This window comes from Muscardinus avellanarius, assembly GCF_963383645.1.
Source record: "Muscardinus avellanarius genome assembly, chromosome: 2".
NCBI lineage: Eukaryota > Metazoa > Chordata > Mammalia > Rodentia > Gliridae > Muscardinus > Muscardinus avellanarius.
The window spans coordinates 149,964,448-149,981,031 of NC_137787.1; the positions used below are offsets into that span (position 1 = coordinate 149,964,448).

The following is a 16,584-nucleotide window of genomic DNA, read 5'->3' on the forward strand; positions in this document are numbered from 1 at the left end:
CCCTGATAATTTCCTCCTGTCTTTGAGGCTGGAAAATAACAAGAGGCTTGTTGTTTCTTAGGACAAAGGTATTTGCAGAGGAACTGATCAAACAATTATTATTAATAATCTCATTACCGAGGCATCACCAATGCGTTTGTGCATTTGCGGTTACCAAATAGATTAAAGTTTCATTCTGAAAACTATGGGACATGCAGAAACAAAGCCGCTTATGCAAGCAGCGGGGTGGTGGTTTTCTTGGCGAAGGCACCTTTGTGCTGGGGAGAACTGCTGTCCCATTTCTGCAGGAATGCAACCCCTCTGGTTAGGGGTCTTCTAGAGGATTGGCCATAGAAGCCCTCAAAGGTAGTCATGACAACAGGCGACCATTGTTAATGAGATTTTTTTTCTGACAAGGGCACCAAAATGCTCTTTGAAAAAAAGGACAAGGAAGGCTCATTATAGTCACAGGCAGAGGCTACTAGCAAATGAGAACAAATTTTGCCCTTTGCTTTGGTGGGAATCGGGGGAAGAGGAGAATCGAGATGGGAGGTAGAGGCATACACTCTTCTCTATATCCATATTCATAGCGTCCAGTCTCAGAATAATAGATTCAGTGTGCCAATTTTCATTCTCTCACATGCCCTATGCATTCCTTGTCTCAGTCCAGGCATCGAAGAGGCTGGAACATTCAGCTCAAAAGGCCAAGGCTGAATTGTTTCCAATAGGGAACAATGAATTTCACAGTTCACATTCTGCTTCAACATTAGGGTTCCCAAATATAATACAGTATATCTAGGTCCCTTTAAATGTTAAATAGACAACATATATTTTAATGTAAGCATTTCCCAAATATTGCATGGGACATACTTATATTAAACCTTATTGGTTATTTATTGGAAGCTCAAATTGAAACTGGGCACCAATATTTTCATTTGCTAAATCTGGCAATCCTACACAGGGCAGAATGTGAGAAGTGTGGGCTTAAAAACACATTTTCTGCTCCTAATACCCCTTGCTGATCTTGATCTTCATTACAGATTGCCTTTGGAACAGGTAAAGGTAAGTGGACCCTATTGTTTTCAGGAAGTTTCTGAGAAAATGCTCCTGTCCTTCCTGGATCTCCTCTAGCGGCATCCAGTCTCCACATCCACATGCAATGGTCACATGATTGGCCCGAGAAGACACGCTGGGATGGTTCAATGCATGTAGAGAATAGATAGAACCATAAATAACAGCCTGGTGGCTGAGGCAACGTGAGCCCTGGACTGGGGAGACTCTTCTGGGTGGTATCTCCTCAGGCCCCTGATTCTGGGGCCAGTGTGGGGTGCTGGATGAGATGCAGCCCAAGGGGACAATTGGATGCACCCCCCAACAAGAGATTTGTCTTTTGTTATCCCTTGCCCTGATCCATTCTCCCTTATTCACTGCCTATTCATTACTTGTATTTTTCCTGCCACCCCTCCCTGAGTATCTGAATGAGGTACCAAAGGCTTAAGACCCAGTTTCTCATATTATCACTGTGTTTATTTTGAGAGTTTGTGGACCGTGTGAGGTTAAGCAGTGAAAGAACCCTGCCAACCAAGTCTTCGAAAGTTCTCCTGGGCCAGGTGTGATGGTGCATTCCTGTAATCCTAGCACTTGGGAGGCTGAGATAGGAGGATCACAGGCTCCAGGACAACCTCAGCAACTTAATGAGGCACTCTGCAACTTAGTGAGACCCTGTTTCAGAATTAAAAAAAAAAAAGAAAGAAAATAGGTCTGGGCTAAAATAAAAATAAAATAAGCTAGATCTGGCTAGCTCAGAGGCAGAATGCTCCTGGGTTCCATCCCTAGTACCACAAAACAAACATAGTGCTTCTGGGATGAAGTGGGGCGTGGGATTGCTTTCCTTGTTCTGAATGCAACAACCTTACAAACGGATTTAAGCTTTGGAAATTAACTGCAACACTCAAAAGCTGACATTCATATAGCACTTCAAAGTGTATAAGCCACTATCCACACACTATTTTATTTAATTCTAACAACTTAGGAATTGTTAAAATCCCAGAGGACCTCCATGGCATAGCCAAGGCCATAGGCTCATGAGTGACAGCTGGGTTTTACTATTCACGCCAACACCCTTTGCATTCTGTAGAGAGGGAGGCAGTGTCCATCAAGGTACCAGCAACGTTGGAGAGATACAAATGGACCTAATGCCAAGGGGCCCTGGGAGTGGGGCAAGAGAGAAGGCATTTCACTTTCTCAACTCCATGAGAAGTAAGCCTTGAGTCTCCAATACTTGGCCTGATCACAAGAGACTGAGCTGCATTGGAGCTCAGACACCTGCGAGATAAACTGCTCTCTGTGGGACCTCCTCGCCTGGGTCTGGGGCAGTGTGCTGGCTCAGGAGAGGGTGGACTCTGTCTGGGTCATCTGGGGACCAGGTGCTTGCTTGGATTCTTTCTACCCCTCCATCAAGCTCACGGTGGTAAGAGCCGCACAGTGCAGCGTCCTTTCTGGTTTTCCAGGGAACAAAGTCTTGCTGGCCTCTTCTTCAGAGTGGGGTTGTTGAGAGAATGTAGTCTAGAAGCAGATGCTGCAAGGGACAGGCCCGAGGCACCCCACATATTGAGAAGTGATGACGGTAGCTTCAGATACCCTGGGGGAGGCTGGGAGTCTCTGAAGTGAATCCTTTCACTCTCCCTGGAATACCGCAATGAGTAAGACGGGGGCGAACACCTAGAAATGGCTGCTAGGCAAAGGACCAAAGGTTGCTTTTCCTTCTGGAGCCTCTAAACTGTCTCATCCATGAACACTACTTTGATGCTGCCTCTTCAAACACACACCAAGTGGGAAATCAGATATTGGGCTTGAAGAAAGATACTTGAGTTAATATTTGGCAGGGCACAATCTGGACCTAAGTGGGGGGGTCACAGAGTGGGGCTCAGTGGCCAGGTATGGACGTGACTCAGGTTCCTTGGTGTCCTGGCCCTCCTGGGGCAGGTCACATGTTCCAGAGCTACTTCCTCTTTCCCCACAAACTGGCCGCGGGGAAATCCCCACTCGGCACTATAAGAAGCCCCTGGGCTCTGTGCAGAAGCCAGCAGCTCTCTCCAAAAGGACAAGATGAGGTGGGGCCTTGCCTTCCTGCAATCCTGTCTGCTCTTTTTCAGCCCTGCCATCGGGGATTTGGAGAATTTCAGATCCTGGGTCTCTGCCTCTTTCCAAAATTCGACTCCATCACCAACTGAAGCTGTGGCCACTTCTAGCTCTTGGACAGAAAGCGATGCTGTGTCCCAGGTGAGGGGGCCAGAGACCGAGTGAACTGCGTTCTTTCCCTTCCTCTAGCTTTTTGGGGACCTGAATACAATTTCATGGATGGCTGGACCTGGGTACTCTAAAAGATTTATGACTCTTGTGGTTCAATCTAGGTGCCCTGGAAATGAATTAAAACCTGAGTGAAATAATTAAATTGTTAGTAAGGGAGACAACATCCCAGTTCTCCAGCTGGGGGCTTGAGGGAAAGAATTTGTGTTTTCAAGAGGTTCTGAAATCAGGCTGCACATTAGAATCAGTGGTAAGGGAAGCCCAAAGTCCACATGCCTGTGTCCTACCTGCACGGATGTTGAAATATCAGATTTTGTTTTACAAGCTCTCCCCAGGTGATTCTAATATATAGTCTGGGATGGGCACTATTGGAGAAGGGACCCTGCAAGTAGTAGCTCCAGGAAAGTTTGTCCAATAGATTTGCTGCCCAGCAGGAACCCTCAGATGGTAAACAACCCTGCAGGGAGTGAGCGCCTGGATGCTCTGGAGCTCTGACAGTCTCTCTGCACCTTGTTTGTAAAGAAGATGGGTAAGAGAAGTAAGGGGAGCAGTTATTGGTCTTAGGAAAGTGCCATTGCGTGTGTATATTGTCTGAGGGAACATTACCTCTTTTTAATCATCTTTTTTTGTTGTTGTTGTGGTACTGGGGAGCATTCTACCTCTGAGCTACACCCCTGCTCTACTTTTTCTTTTCTTTTTTTCTTTTTTTTTTTTTTTTGGTGGTACTGGGGTTCCTGGAAACCCTTCTACCTCTGGGCTACACTCCCAAACCTATTTTATACTTTTATTTGGAAACAGGGTCTCTTAAACCAGCATGGCTGGCTTCGAACCTGCGTGATCCTCCTGTCTCCGCCTCCCAAGCGCAGGGATTACAAGCGTGCGCCACCACGCCTGGCTTTATTCTTTATTTTGAAACAGGGTCTCACTGAGTTACAAAGGGCCTCACTAAGTAGCTGAGGTTGTCCGCGAACTGTGATTCTCCTGTCTCAGCCTCCCAAATGCTGGTATTACAAGTGTGCACCACCATGTCTGGCTTTTAATTATCTTAAGGGAATCTTCAGTGATGTTTCCATTGCCAAGCAACAGCAGCAGTAAAATGACCCGCAAATTCCCCATGTGCTACAAAGGGACTGGTCTAGTGGAAGATAAATCTTCTTTAGGCTTCCTTTAAATTCATGGGAATATGCATGGGGGGAGAGGTCACCCAAGAAGCAGTTGCCCACGTCACCTCTGGCCTTTCTGCAGGGCCGTACTGTGCAGAACCTCCTAGGTTAACCTTGCTGCAGTGTAACTTGGGGTAGGGGAGTCCTGGTTCTACCAAAGCTCTAATACTTTCCAGATCTTTATTCTCAAATCAGATAGTTATTTATGTGAGCATGTCTGAAGGGAAGAGTGAATGGGAGAAAGGGTGGAGGGGAGTTTGTGGGCTTGTTTTCATTTGCACCATCAGGAATATATAGACATGGAAACTGTTATAACTAACAACTGGTTTGGACAGGACCTAGAGGAAAACCATAGTAATCATAATCACTGTGTACCCAATAAATGCCAGGACTAGGTTAAGTACATAATAGATCTTTTTAACCCTAAGATATGGGTGAAGTTAATGGTTCCATTAAGAAAACTTATTTAAATTTTTTTGTGCTATTGGGGTCAAACATAGGGGCACTTGACTACTTGAGTACATCCCCCAGTCATTAAAAAAATTATTTTGAGAAGGGGTCTCACTAAGTTTCCCAGGCTGGCCTTGATTTGTGATCTTCCTGCCGTAACCTCCCAGAGTCACTGGGATTACAGGCATGTGCGACCTTACCCAGCTAATAGTCCTATTTTAGAGATGTTAAAACTGAGGCTTAGTGAGGTGAAGTCATTGAAAGCCATTGAGCTTTCAAGTTACATAGCTCAAAACAAATCTTCTCATGCTAATTTAGTCATTTCACCCAGGTTTTCCACTCATTTCCGGGGTGCCTATACTAACTAACGACCATCCCTCTATATTCAGGTTTTCATATTTCCAGGGCTTATAGACGAAAATTTCTTATTTTAAAAAGGAGAAAATTTGGGGAATCATGAATATGCACAAGTATCCTTTGTAGCCAGAAATCAGATGCATAATTTTATCCCATGATACCGAATATTTTCTGGGGACAATTAGAATTAGCATATTTTTTTGAAGCGAGGTTAACAATAATAATTTGTTACAAAGATTTGTCAATAAAAATACTCAGAATTTGAGTATGGTCATCCGTTAAAATAATATAAAATAAAATATAGGTCAAGAAATAGGGAAATTAAAAGTGCCTGTATCTAGTAAGAAGACAAATATTTCAAAGTAGATAAGATGTGGGAGTTAAATTGTACTGAGAGGTTTTAATTTCCTTCCTGGGTTACTTGTCTCTCTGTAGTTAGTTGGTGTCACAACTCCAACCTCTTTTTTATAGTGGACGAGGTGTCAATTCCACTATAAACCTAATTTTCTGGGGCTGGCTGTCGGCTTGATGAGCTCTTTGGAAAGTGGTAGAAAACCCTTTTATAACTGTCATTGAGCAAGTTCCAAACGTATCATTTTCTGTACTTTGAAAATGTTGAGTACCATTATTTTATGCCTTGAATCTTTGTGGGCACTTAGACTTGGCTGCTAATTAGAGCCAATTTCAACATTCAGTCACAACCGTGAATTGCACCTTCTGCCACGGGCTCAGAGCACACCACGCGTCTCCACAGAAGAGCTGCCACAGGTTCTTGTCTCACAGACGAGGAGAAGGCTCAGTGCTCTGGACCACAAAGGAGAGTTGGAACCTCGCCGAGTCATGCGCTTTGTCAATCAGGCGGTGAGGCTGGTTAGAAAAATAGAAAACAAGTCTAGGTCTTTCATAATGACAGTAAGCTTGACTCCTGGTAAGAATTGGTCTTAGTTGTCTTCTAATCCCAGAGCGTGTGCTATCATGGACCTTGGTGAATGTTAATTTAACACAGGCTGAGAGGGAACCTAGCAGTATAGGGGTGTTCTGTGGGGCATGTGTGGTCTTCTTTGCCCTCCACGAGGGGATCACGTAGCTTCTAAAAGCCAAGGGGACAAGCACTTGTCTCTTTCTCCCATTCCCCATGTTGCACTCACGTGGAGTTTAAGTATTCACCGCAGAGAGAGACTCATCACCATTAGCTTCATTGTCTTTGAATTCGAGGAGCAGAAATATCTCTAATGGGAGACACTGATCAAACTTATGGACCATTTTGATGTCAGCTGAGCACTCTGGGCCGATGATAAGCGGGATGGAAGCTAGAAGTCCACGGCGCTGGGACAGAGATGTTCAATAGAAACCAGTACAATGGCTGTCAGCAGGGCTCATAATTATTTGTCTGTCTTTCAGATGAACTTCAGGACTAAAAGTTGTTAGCCAGTGGTTCCTAGTTGATTGTCTAGATACCCTTTGATGATATCCACTGTTTCCTGAGTTGACAGAGCTTCTCAGAGAACTCTAAGAATGGACCAACTCTGTCTTGTGCAGCTAATTAACCTCTTTTTGTCAATTGCAATGCAATATTTTCTTTCTTTTTTGGCTAGATGGTTATTAAAATAACCATCATTATTTATTTAAAAGCTCATGCCATGTTGGTCCTTCCTATGAAAGTGCTTGACTGGGGTCTTTCTCTCTTAGATGGAGTAATAGAACTGGGTCCAGGAGAAGCCAGCCTCTCTGACAGGCTCCTGGTGGATCTCATTCAGTCCTTACACATTCCTGGAAAAGACCTTTCCCTTACCTTCTCAACCCCTTTTCCCATGTTTAGCATAGACCTTCTTGGCCCTCTTCTCTAATTCCTATAACTATAGGATATGATTGGAATAGAAAATTGAGGCCAATGACAAGAATTTATCTGACATGGAGAATTTTGGGTACCCATGCATATTTTTATTTCTCTCTCTTCATTTTAAGAAATTTAGGCTAAATTTTAAAAAAAGCACAAAACCAAACAAACAAAATGCCATCATTACGAAAGACTTAATTGTCCCAGAGGTCACTAGTGGGCTAGGACTTGATTATAGGAACATCCAGGCCAAGCTTGTTTTGGAGTCTTGGAGGCTGTCAATGTTAAATGCATCCAGCATCCAGCCTCAGCTGCAGCCAGCAGTCTCAGACTCAGAGACATTGCCTGAGTCTCGGGAAATCCACTGTTCTCTCCTTGGTAGTTTTATAAAGGGTCCCTTCAGGCCGATGCGCCACAGGTGAGCTTTGGGTCGGCCTTCAGATGAGATCATTAAGAGGCACAGCCAGTTGGCTGCCAAGAGTTACTCTGTAAGGCAATATTAGTAATAAAAAAATGTTAATTGTGTCAGGATCCCCTTGGGGTAGTTCAAAGGGGACAAAAGAAAAACAGGATCTTTCAAACCCGTCATTTTAAAATATGCAGCGGCACCAAAGTGTGAGCCTGAATATCTTAAAGGAACATCAAATATTTTAAAATGATTTTTCTGCAAGTGGTAAGCTGGAGAACTTTTATTTAAAACATTTGCACAAAACCTCCAAACTCATATGCTGCTCATTTTTTTTTTTTTTTTTACAAATGGCTGGTGCTGGTGCATTTCCATTCTGAAGACTGTTAATTATACAATCTTCCAGCTGAAGGGAGAATATGAATTTGCATTGTATATACTCACCAGAGCCCACATCCTGGATGGCTTCCTCATTCCATTTGGGAGGAACTGGATTGGGGTGGGATAAAGTGAGAAAAAGACAATGAATAATAGAAGGAAAGAGAAAATGATAGCCACTGACCACCTACTGTGTCAGGGACTTGGCTCACATTACTTGGCTAGTCCTGAGGACAAATCTTGCCACCCAGTTATTTCTAGTTTATAGAGGACGAAACGGAGACTTAAGGAGGTATCCCACTGAGTAAGCAGTAGAATTGACATTCAAATTTATGATTACCTTCACTTCCTTATTTCCTTTACTTTGCATGGAGACAGTAATAATTTCCAGGTTTTGTGGCTGATGCCTATAATCCCAGTACCTGGAAGGCTGAGACAAGAGGATTTCAGATTTGAGGCATTCTCAGCAGCCTAGCAAGACCCTGTTTCAAAATAAAAAATAAAAAGGGCTGGGAGTTGTAGCTCAGAGGTAGAATGTCCCTGGGTTCAGTTTCCAGTACAAGAACAAAACAAAACAAAACAAAACAAAAACCTTCTTTAGAATGGAGACTCTTCCTCCGGGCAGAGTCTGCTGACTTAGGCCTTGTCCAGCAGGGAGAGGTCACGAAATGCTCTGTGTTGTCACCACCTCCTGAAAACATAGTGGCGTTGGCTTATTCCTGTGATCTTATTGGCTTATGTATTGGACTGTACGTGCTTGCTCTAAGCACTCTTTTGACAAGCCATTTTCTCTCTTATCAAAATACCGCCCCCCCATCTTCCAGCTTTTTTTGATGTTCATCATCTTATTCTTATTTACAGTCGTTCTCCAATTTCACCGGCTCTGTGGATGACCGCGGGACCTGCCAGTGTTATGTTGCTCTCCCGGACACCGCCTTCCCTGTGGACAGAATGGAACGCTTGGAGTTCACAGCTCACACCCTTTCTGTGAAGTTTGAGAAAGAGCTTTCTAAAGTAAGTGTTTTCTTTTCAAATAACATCGTGAGAAGAACAGACAAACAAGCACCACCAACACCAAACACCTTTTTTAAAAAAATTCAGGACACCATAATAAAGTCTTTCTTCACTGTATATCCTATGGTGGTTGTAGCATTTATTTTTCAGTATTCCACCAGAGGTCTCAAAGCAGGGAAGAAGGAGGACTCAGGAAGAAAGCAGGCCCAGATTATTCACGGCTTAGAGAAACCCACTCAGAGCTGTGGTCCTTCCACAGTCAGAAAGAGGATCCAGTCCTTCCCGCAACCCCCTACCCTGCAGTTGTTATTTTGTTTGTTCTTTTTCCCTTTGGTGTTCTTCTAGATATTTCCTCCAGCTTTGCTTTCTTTTCTTTCCTCTCTTCCATCCTCTCCAGATCTACTCTATCTTCCTTCTTTCACCTTTTCTTCTATTCCTATTTCTTTCCTGCTTCCTTTTGTTTTTATTCCCCTTTCTCTTGTCCATCCCTTCTCCCTTCTCCCTTCTCCCTTCTCCCTTCTCCCTTCTCCCTTCTCCCTCCCTCCCTCCCCCCTCCCTTCCTTCCTTCCCATTCTTTTGAATTCTTTTTGGTTCTTTCTCTCTCTTTGGAACTAGGGATTGAACCAAGGAGTGTTCTATCTCCAAGCTACAATGCCACCCCTTTTTAATTTATTTTTTATTTTGAAACAGGTCTTTCTTGCTAAGTGGAGAGCTTCACTAATTTGCTAATGCTGGCCTGGAATCTGAGATCCTCTTGTCTTAGGCTCTTAAATACTGGGATTACAGTCCTGTGCTACCATATCCAACTTAGACCTCCCTCCCTCCCTCTCTCCCTCCCTCCCTCCCTCTCTCCCTCCCTCCCTCCCTCTCTCCCTCCCTCCCTCCTTCCCTCCCTCCGTCCCTCCCTCCTTCTGTGTGCTAGCTATGGAACCCAGCTACTTCTACAACCCTGTTTGTTTGTTTGTTTGTTTATTTATTTATTAGTTTGAAACAGAGTCTCATTAAATTGCCAAGGCTGGCCTACAATTCTCCTTTTTCAGTCTCTCAAGTAATGGAGTTACAGGCATGTGCCACCATGTCCTGGCTTTTTTTTCTCACTTTAAATGATCCCTTCTTCTTCTATCTCCTTCTCTTTCTCCTCCCCCACATCTTCTCTTGCCTAGTCCTTTCTGCCTGCATGCCCTCCTTCCTATCTCTTGTACAGACATGTGCACTTGTGCATGTACGCATGTGCACACACACAGACATTTAAATCTTTACTATTTGTTCTCTTCCTCTCTCTTTCTTGGTAGTTATCTTCTATTGTCTCAGTAGGAGCATTTCATTAAGCGTGTCCAGCATTAGACCAAAATTAAGTGCTTCTCTGGGAATTTGAATCAAGACTAATAGGTCTCTCAGCATTGGTAAAAACCCTACTCCAACCCTCTGATTACTGCTTTTCTGCAGCCAGAGGAAGTTATCCTAAAGGCTTTGCCCTTCTCTGAGCTGGTTAGAACAATGTGACTTAGCATTCCAGTTGTGACCCCTTTCAGCTTTTTAACCAAGTTACAAATCAATTAGAAAGGATTCTATTTTCTGCACAGGTGAAGTCCGAGCTAGGGTATAATCATATTATGCATTATTTAATACAACTCCATTAATTTACGAGGAGCTCTTTTACTGCAAGATTCAAAATAAGTTTTCCTGAGAATTTTAAGCTTAGCCACCTCAACATCCAACATAGTTATCCTGTAAGACAAAAATTATGATAAGGCTGAGACCTTGCTTTCAACCCGAATCGGTAGATAAATATTCTAAGTTTAAATGAGTGTCCAGGAAAATGTGTTTGACTACTCCAAGAACCTAGCTTCTTAAGAAATAAAATGTCCTTGAATTAATCAGCAGAAAAGGCACAGCACTAAATTATAAATTCTAACCATTAATATTCATAGCCTTATTTCAGCATAATCAAGTACAGATAAGAAGTTATGCATAAAAACATAACAAGTCGAGGAAAATCCTAGGTAGAGATCTTTTCAGTTAGAATCATTTGCTTTGAAAGAGTGGAAGCCACTGATTTGCATGTCATCTTTGCTGCCAGGAGTGTGAAGGGCAGTCTGAAACCTCACGCTGCTCCAGGGAGAGTAGGTGGCTTTGCCAGGTCTGTGACTATGGAACATTTAATTCCAGCCCTGCAAGGGGTTGGAGTGGGAGTAGGAGGGATAGGTGGCATGTCACCGGCTTTGCTAATAATTGGCAGGGAAGAAATGTAGAGTAGGTGGGAAAATCTGTAGTTCTGAAAGTGTCAATAGCTCTTCCCCAAATAAATTTGTGATTGAGTCCTAAGAAAGGAATTTACCTGCCACTTGGGATTTACATAATCTGTTTGGTGTGACAGGTGATAATAACAGTGATAATATTAGCAGCTCTCATTTGTATTTTCTCCTGTGCTTCCAGTTCTATTTTTCCCTCTCAAACAAGCCTTTAAGGCAGACAGGCCCCTCGTGTCCTCCCTACCACTTTAGGGATAGAAAAGCTGAGGTTCAGAGAGGTCATCCACAAGGTCATTTCTTTCTTGGCTGGTGAAGCCAGGTCAGGAGTTTGAATCTTCAGTATCATGGCAGCTCTCTTTCTTCCTGGCCAAACTGTTATTCTCTAGTGCAGACCGAAGGTGAGATGCAGTAGGTCAGTAATACCTTCAAATCCAAAGTTATCTCTTTAGCTTCGGGCTTTTGAATTTCCAGGTGAATTATTATAGCTGTCCCTCGGTTGCCTCGAAAATCACCATTTATCTAATGGCCTGGGGGAATGCCTGTTATGGGCAGGCTCGTAGAAAAGGGTTTTGACTGCCTTACATTGATTCATTATCTGTTAGTACACAGAGAAGACAGGGGGCTGCCTCTACTTAAGATGCTGAAAATATTTTCTACGTTTCTGTTGTTTATGATATGTCCTTTTGTGACTGTGCTTAGGAAGGGCACAAGAGGCAGGATTTTTTTTTTCCTTTCTCTGGAGGCTATGGTCTTTGGGGCAAGTTATTTAATATGACACATTTGCTAATAGATCCTCATGCATGAGAAGGTTGAGGCAGCCTGGGAGACATTTAGACAACCCATAAACAAACAACATTGATTGAGCAATGTTTTGTGCAGTGAAATATAATAAATTAAAAGGTCAGGTTGAAAAACACGGAGATCACTCTTTCTCTATTAATTTCTATAATTTATAGGACATCCATTAGCGAGGCACTTCATGTACATTATCTCTAGTCTTCACAACAGTCTTGTCAGCCCCATATCATCACCTCCAGTTTTAGGAGGAAACCAAGGCTTACAGAAATGAGGCGATTTGCCCACTAAGTTCTGAAGTTAGATATGAGCTCAGGAGGCTCCAGTATGGATGTGCTCCATGTCTGATGATCACGTCAGGCTCAAATAACATAACTGACTACTTTTTAAGAGTTTGTTGGAAATAATAGTACGTTACAAAGAACATTCCCTTATTTCAAGTCATCTGTCTATAGTTAGGATTACAGACTTTGAGGAACTAGTCGAAAAAATGAACCGGACAAATTTTTTGGCTTAATAACCAGTTATAGCACTTCCTCGACTTCCTTAATTACAAGATCACATTACTGTAAGAAGCAGTAGCAATTGCCTCAAACAAGCCTCCAAAAAACTCTGATATTTTATCAATAACATGGTAAGCCCATGTGTGTGAGTCAGAAACTGACCACATTTTCAGTGATGATAACTTTGAAGCGAAGATGTTGATACAGCTATATGTTCTTGCGGGGTTAGACCCATCCTCTTGCTAGGCTGTTTTGCAGCATCTCTGTTCTCTAGGGGCCAGTAGCACCTGCTCATCCCCAGTTGTGACAACCAAACATGTCTCCAGCTATTGCTGAATATTCCCTGGAAGCAAAATCACCACTACCATCCTACCTCTGTTTAGAACCATAGCTCTAAACTTAAGTATTGTGTGTGTGTGTATATATATATATATATTATTGGTGCATTGTAGTCTCACGTCAGGGACATATATGAACACAGCACTTGGTGAGCTTTCTTTCCCCTTCCCCATTCTCCACACTCCTTTCCCTTCTCCATACATGATATTGAGGTTGGCACTGATAATTTCACATATGTATATAACATCAATGGAAGTGTTTCTTTCATTAATTTCCCCCCTGCCCTCCCCTAGATTACCTCCATCACTCCATAGCAGTTTCTCCTCTTTTATCTAAAGACCCTCCTGTGTCCCAGTTATTCCCTAGCCTCTACATATGAGAGAAAATATATGAACCTTCACTTTCTGAAACTGGCTAATCTCACTTCACACAATGTTTTCTAGGCCTTTTAATTTTCTTGCAAATGACATATTTTTTCCTCTTTATTGCTGAGTAGAATTTCATTGTGTATATGTCCCATAATTTTACAATCCATTTATCTGTTGATGGACACCTACATTGGTTCCATGGATACCATGAATTGTGCTCCTATAAATATGGATATTTATGTATCATGATAATATTCATTAATCCCTTTGGAAAGGTACCTAGACAGTGTATAGTTGGATTTTATGGTAGATCAATTTCCAGTTTTCTGAGGATCTCCACACTGATCTTTATAGTAACTGACTAATTTGTAATCTACCAACAATATAAAAGAAGTCCTATTTCCTCATATTCTTGCCTGAATTTTTTGTTGCACTTTCTAGAAGAAATGTACTAAGTGCATGAAATGCATGGATGTAGGGCTAGAACATCCCTGGAATGTTGCCTCTCCGGAGCCTGCCCCTCCCAGGAACAGCTGGTATGTTCTCAGGATTGTTCATGCTGTCTCAAGGCTACAGACCCATTAGATCCGTACATTTGAAAGGTTTATACTAATATCCTGCTTAAATTAGTAAAGATCACACTGTCAATTCTTTCTGGCCCATCTCCAAATTCTCTCCTGACCTCTATACCTCCTTTGATAATTCTAAATTTCCTAAACACCACTGAGATTTCCTCTAAATGTAAGATAAAATAACCTAGAAAAATATTTTTCCCTGAACATATTTTCAGAGCCCCTTCATTTTGTAGCTGAGCCAGGGAAGGCACAGTATACATTCTCACAGGTCACAGATGCCAGGGTATGCCTTGGTTTGCTGTGAGAATCAGAGGGAGCCACATTTTATTTAGCAGAGATGACAGTTGAATCACTCATTTTTGCAGAATAGCAACTGCGGTGTGCCACCAAAATGTTCCAGCTAGGGTGTTTCATTTGTTCCAAGAGCTGGAAAGACCAAATGCCAACAAGCATATTTATTTCTCAGAATTCCCTTTCTGCAATGGGTTGACACTTTATTACCTTTTATCATTGTCAAGGTCTCATGACTGATTTTTGTAGAAGCAGAAACCTGGCCCCCTATATTGGTGTGTTTATTATTGAGGGGAACTTTTTTGATTTTTACCTACATAACACACACACACACACACACACACACACACACACACACACACTTTTTAACCTTCCTATCCACCAAAATGTCCCCAGTCCTTCAGCCTCTTAGTGCTGGCGCATCTGATGGCAGTGAGCCTCAGTTGCCTGAGGAGATACACTAGCGGCACCAAGGGCTGCATTTTCAACTTTCATTAAAATCCTCTTTGCCTAAAGCCCTAGCCCTTTAGGTTGGTGGCCTACGAGTCTACTCTAATTTGCACAGTGGGTTAAGTGGAAAGGCGAAAATGACAGAAGTCAGGGCTGCCTTTGGTATTAGAAGGATTAGAGGTCAACATCTGGCTCTGAATTCATCCAGGCACTGTAGATCAGCTATTCTACATTAGTGTGGTTTGGAGAGAAGTATTACTTATGTTCCAAATTTAAAAAAGAAAGTAAGACCAGCAACTTTTAATGAGCAGGTCCTTTAAAAAGCCATGACATTTCTTCTAGAGATCAGATACAGAAAGTGCCACCAACTGTTTATTGAAATATCCATTTGGAGATTCCAATTATACACTAAACTACCAAGAGAATTTTTGGAAGTATTTTAGCTTAATGATCAGACATTCAAATATATGCAACAAATGTGTAATTTAAAGGTCTGATTGCAATAATCAGTTCTTGAAATAAATGTGAGCACACTTAATGAAATGTGCATATTACGGCTGCACATACACTCATGTATTGTGTAGTGAGCTGGGTCTTAGGCCACTTTGTAAAGGGCCGAGGGGCTCAAAATCATCCCTATAACTCTCAAAGAAGAAATTATACTTGGTGCATTTCTCCCCTTCTAGAAAACACTTATATTTAGATTAATGGTTCTAAACAAAGGGAAGGCCAGATATAAGGTGGTAGTGATTTAGTTCCCAGAGAATATTTAGTGATGGCCAGGGACATATCTGATTGTCAACCTGGATGTTGGGAGGGTGCTGCTGGTATGTGTAGCAGCTGAATATCCACAGTCACAGCCAAGCCCCCCATGACAAGGAAACCTCTCTAAAATGTTAATTGTGCTGAGGCCAAGAAACTCTGATTTAAAACAAATGCATTGAGAGGAAGAGAGATGGCAAGACTCAGATTCAAGCAGTTTAATTTGGGAAGCCAATGTCTTCAAACATTAAAATGAGATTAAAATATACATACGAATGATGATTTTGAGGCAAAATATTTTTAATACAGGTAAGTACAACCTCCCAATAAAAGTAATATATTCCTTTTAGTTTGCATATGGATATATGAGTAAAAAATCTAGCTAAATATATTTTTGCTTCATTTCTTTACGAAAGAACCCCACGAAGACTGATAGAAATCAAATAGACCTCAGGGTTTGATAGTGGAGGAAAACTATTGGCTGTGACACTGGGAACTGACGTGAGGTTTTTGATTCCTCCTCAGGTAAAGGAGTATGTCCAATTAATCAGTGTGTATGAAAAGAAACTCTTAAACTTAACTGTCCGAGTAGAAGTCATGGAGAAGGACAGCATTTCCTATACTGAACTGGACTTTGAGCTGATCAAGATAGAAGTGAAGGAAATGGAGACCCTTATCATACAGCTGAAGGAAAGCTTTGTTGGAAGCACAACGATCATTGACCAGCTGGAAGTGGAGGTAAGGAGTGAGCTCACTTCTAATAATATCAGTATTTTAAGTTCTCTTCATGGCTACAAGTGGATGCTAAGTTTGGATATGAATCTCTTTTTCTCCTAATTCCTGTGTGTGTGTGTGTGTGTGTGTGTGTGTGTGTGTGTGTGTGTGGTTTTATTGGTGTTAGAGTCTCACATCATAATGTAAATCAGGTTGACAATGACATACATGCACATGACTCCCCCAATTCCTTTCATTTTTTGTGGTACTGGAGGTTGAATACAGGGGCATTCTCTCTCCAAGCTACATTCCCAGCCCTTTATACTCTTTTATTTTGAAATAGGGTCTCACTCAGTTGTGGAGACTAGCCTTGAACATTTGACCCTTTTGTCTCAACCTCCCAAGTACTAGGATTATAGGCACACACCACTGTGCCTGGCTTTTCTTCTCCAGTTCTGATGTTGTTACTCCCTCATGGCTGCATGGCACATCCTGCATTCTGCTTTGGATGGATGACTAGTCTTGTATAGTAAGTTAAGCACATTGGGAACATGTCAACTGAGAATCAGGTGTCATCTAAAGGCCAGAACCCCATCACAGAACCAAATGGCCTTTCAAGTTCTTTAGAAAGAAGGTGGCATA

The 16,584-nt window shown here is 42.3% G+C and overlaps 1 protein-coding gene across 1 annotated transcript in view; it reads left to right on the forward strand.

Annotated features, from left to right (window-relative positions):
- OLFM4 (olfactomedin 4) overlaps window positions 1-16,584 on the forward strand; it is a gene marked incomplete at both ends in the record, with an annotated part of 145,619 nt that overhangs the window by 120,356 nt on the left and 8,679 nt on the right. The window contains 2 exon segments of the mRNA XM_080689469.1: window positions 8,741-8,893; window positions 15,754-15,966. Coding sequence (XP_080545595.1) covers window positions 8,741-8,893; window positions 15,754-15,966 — 366 coding nt within the window.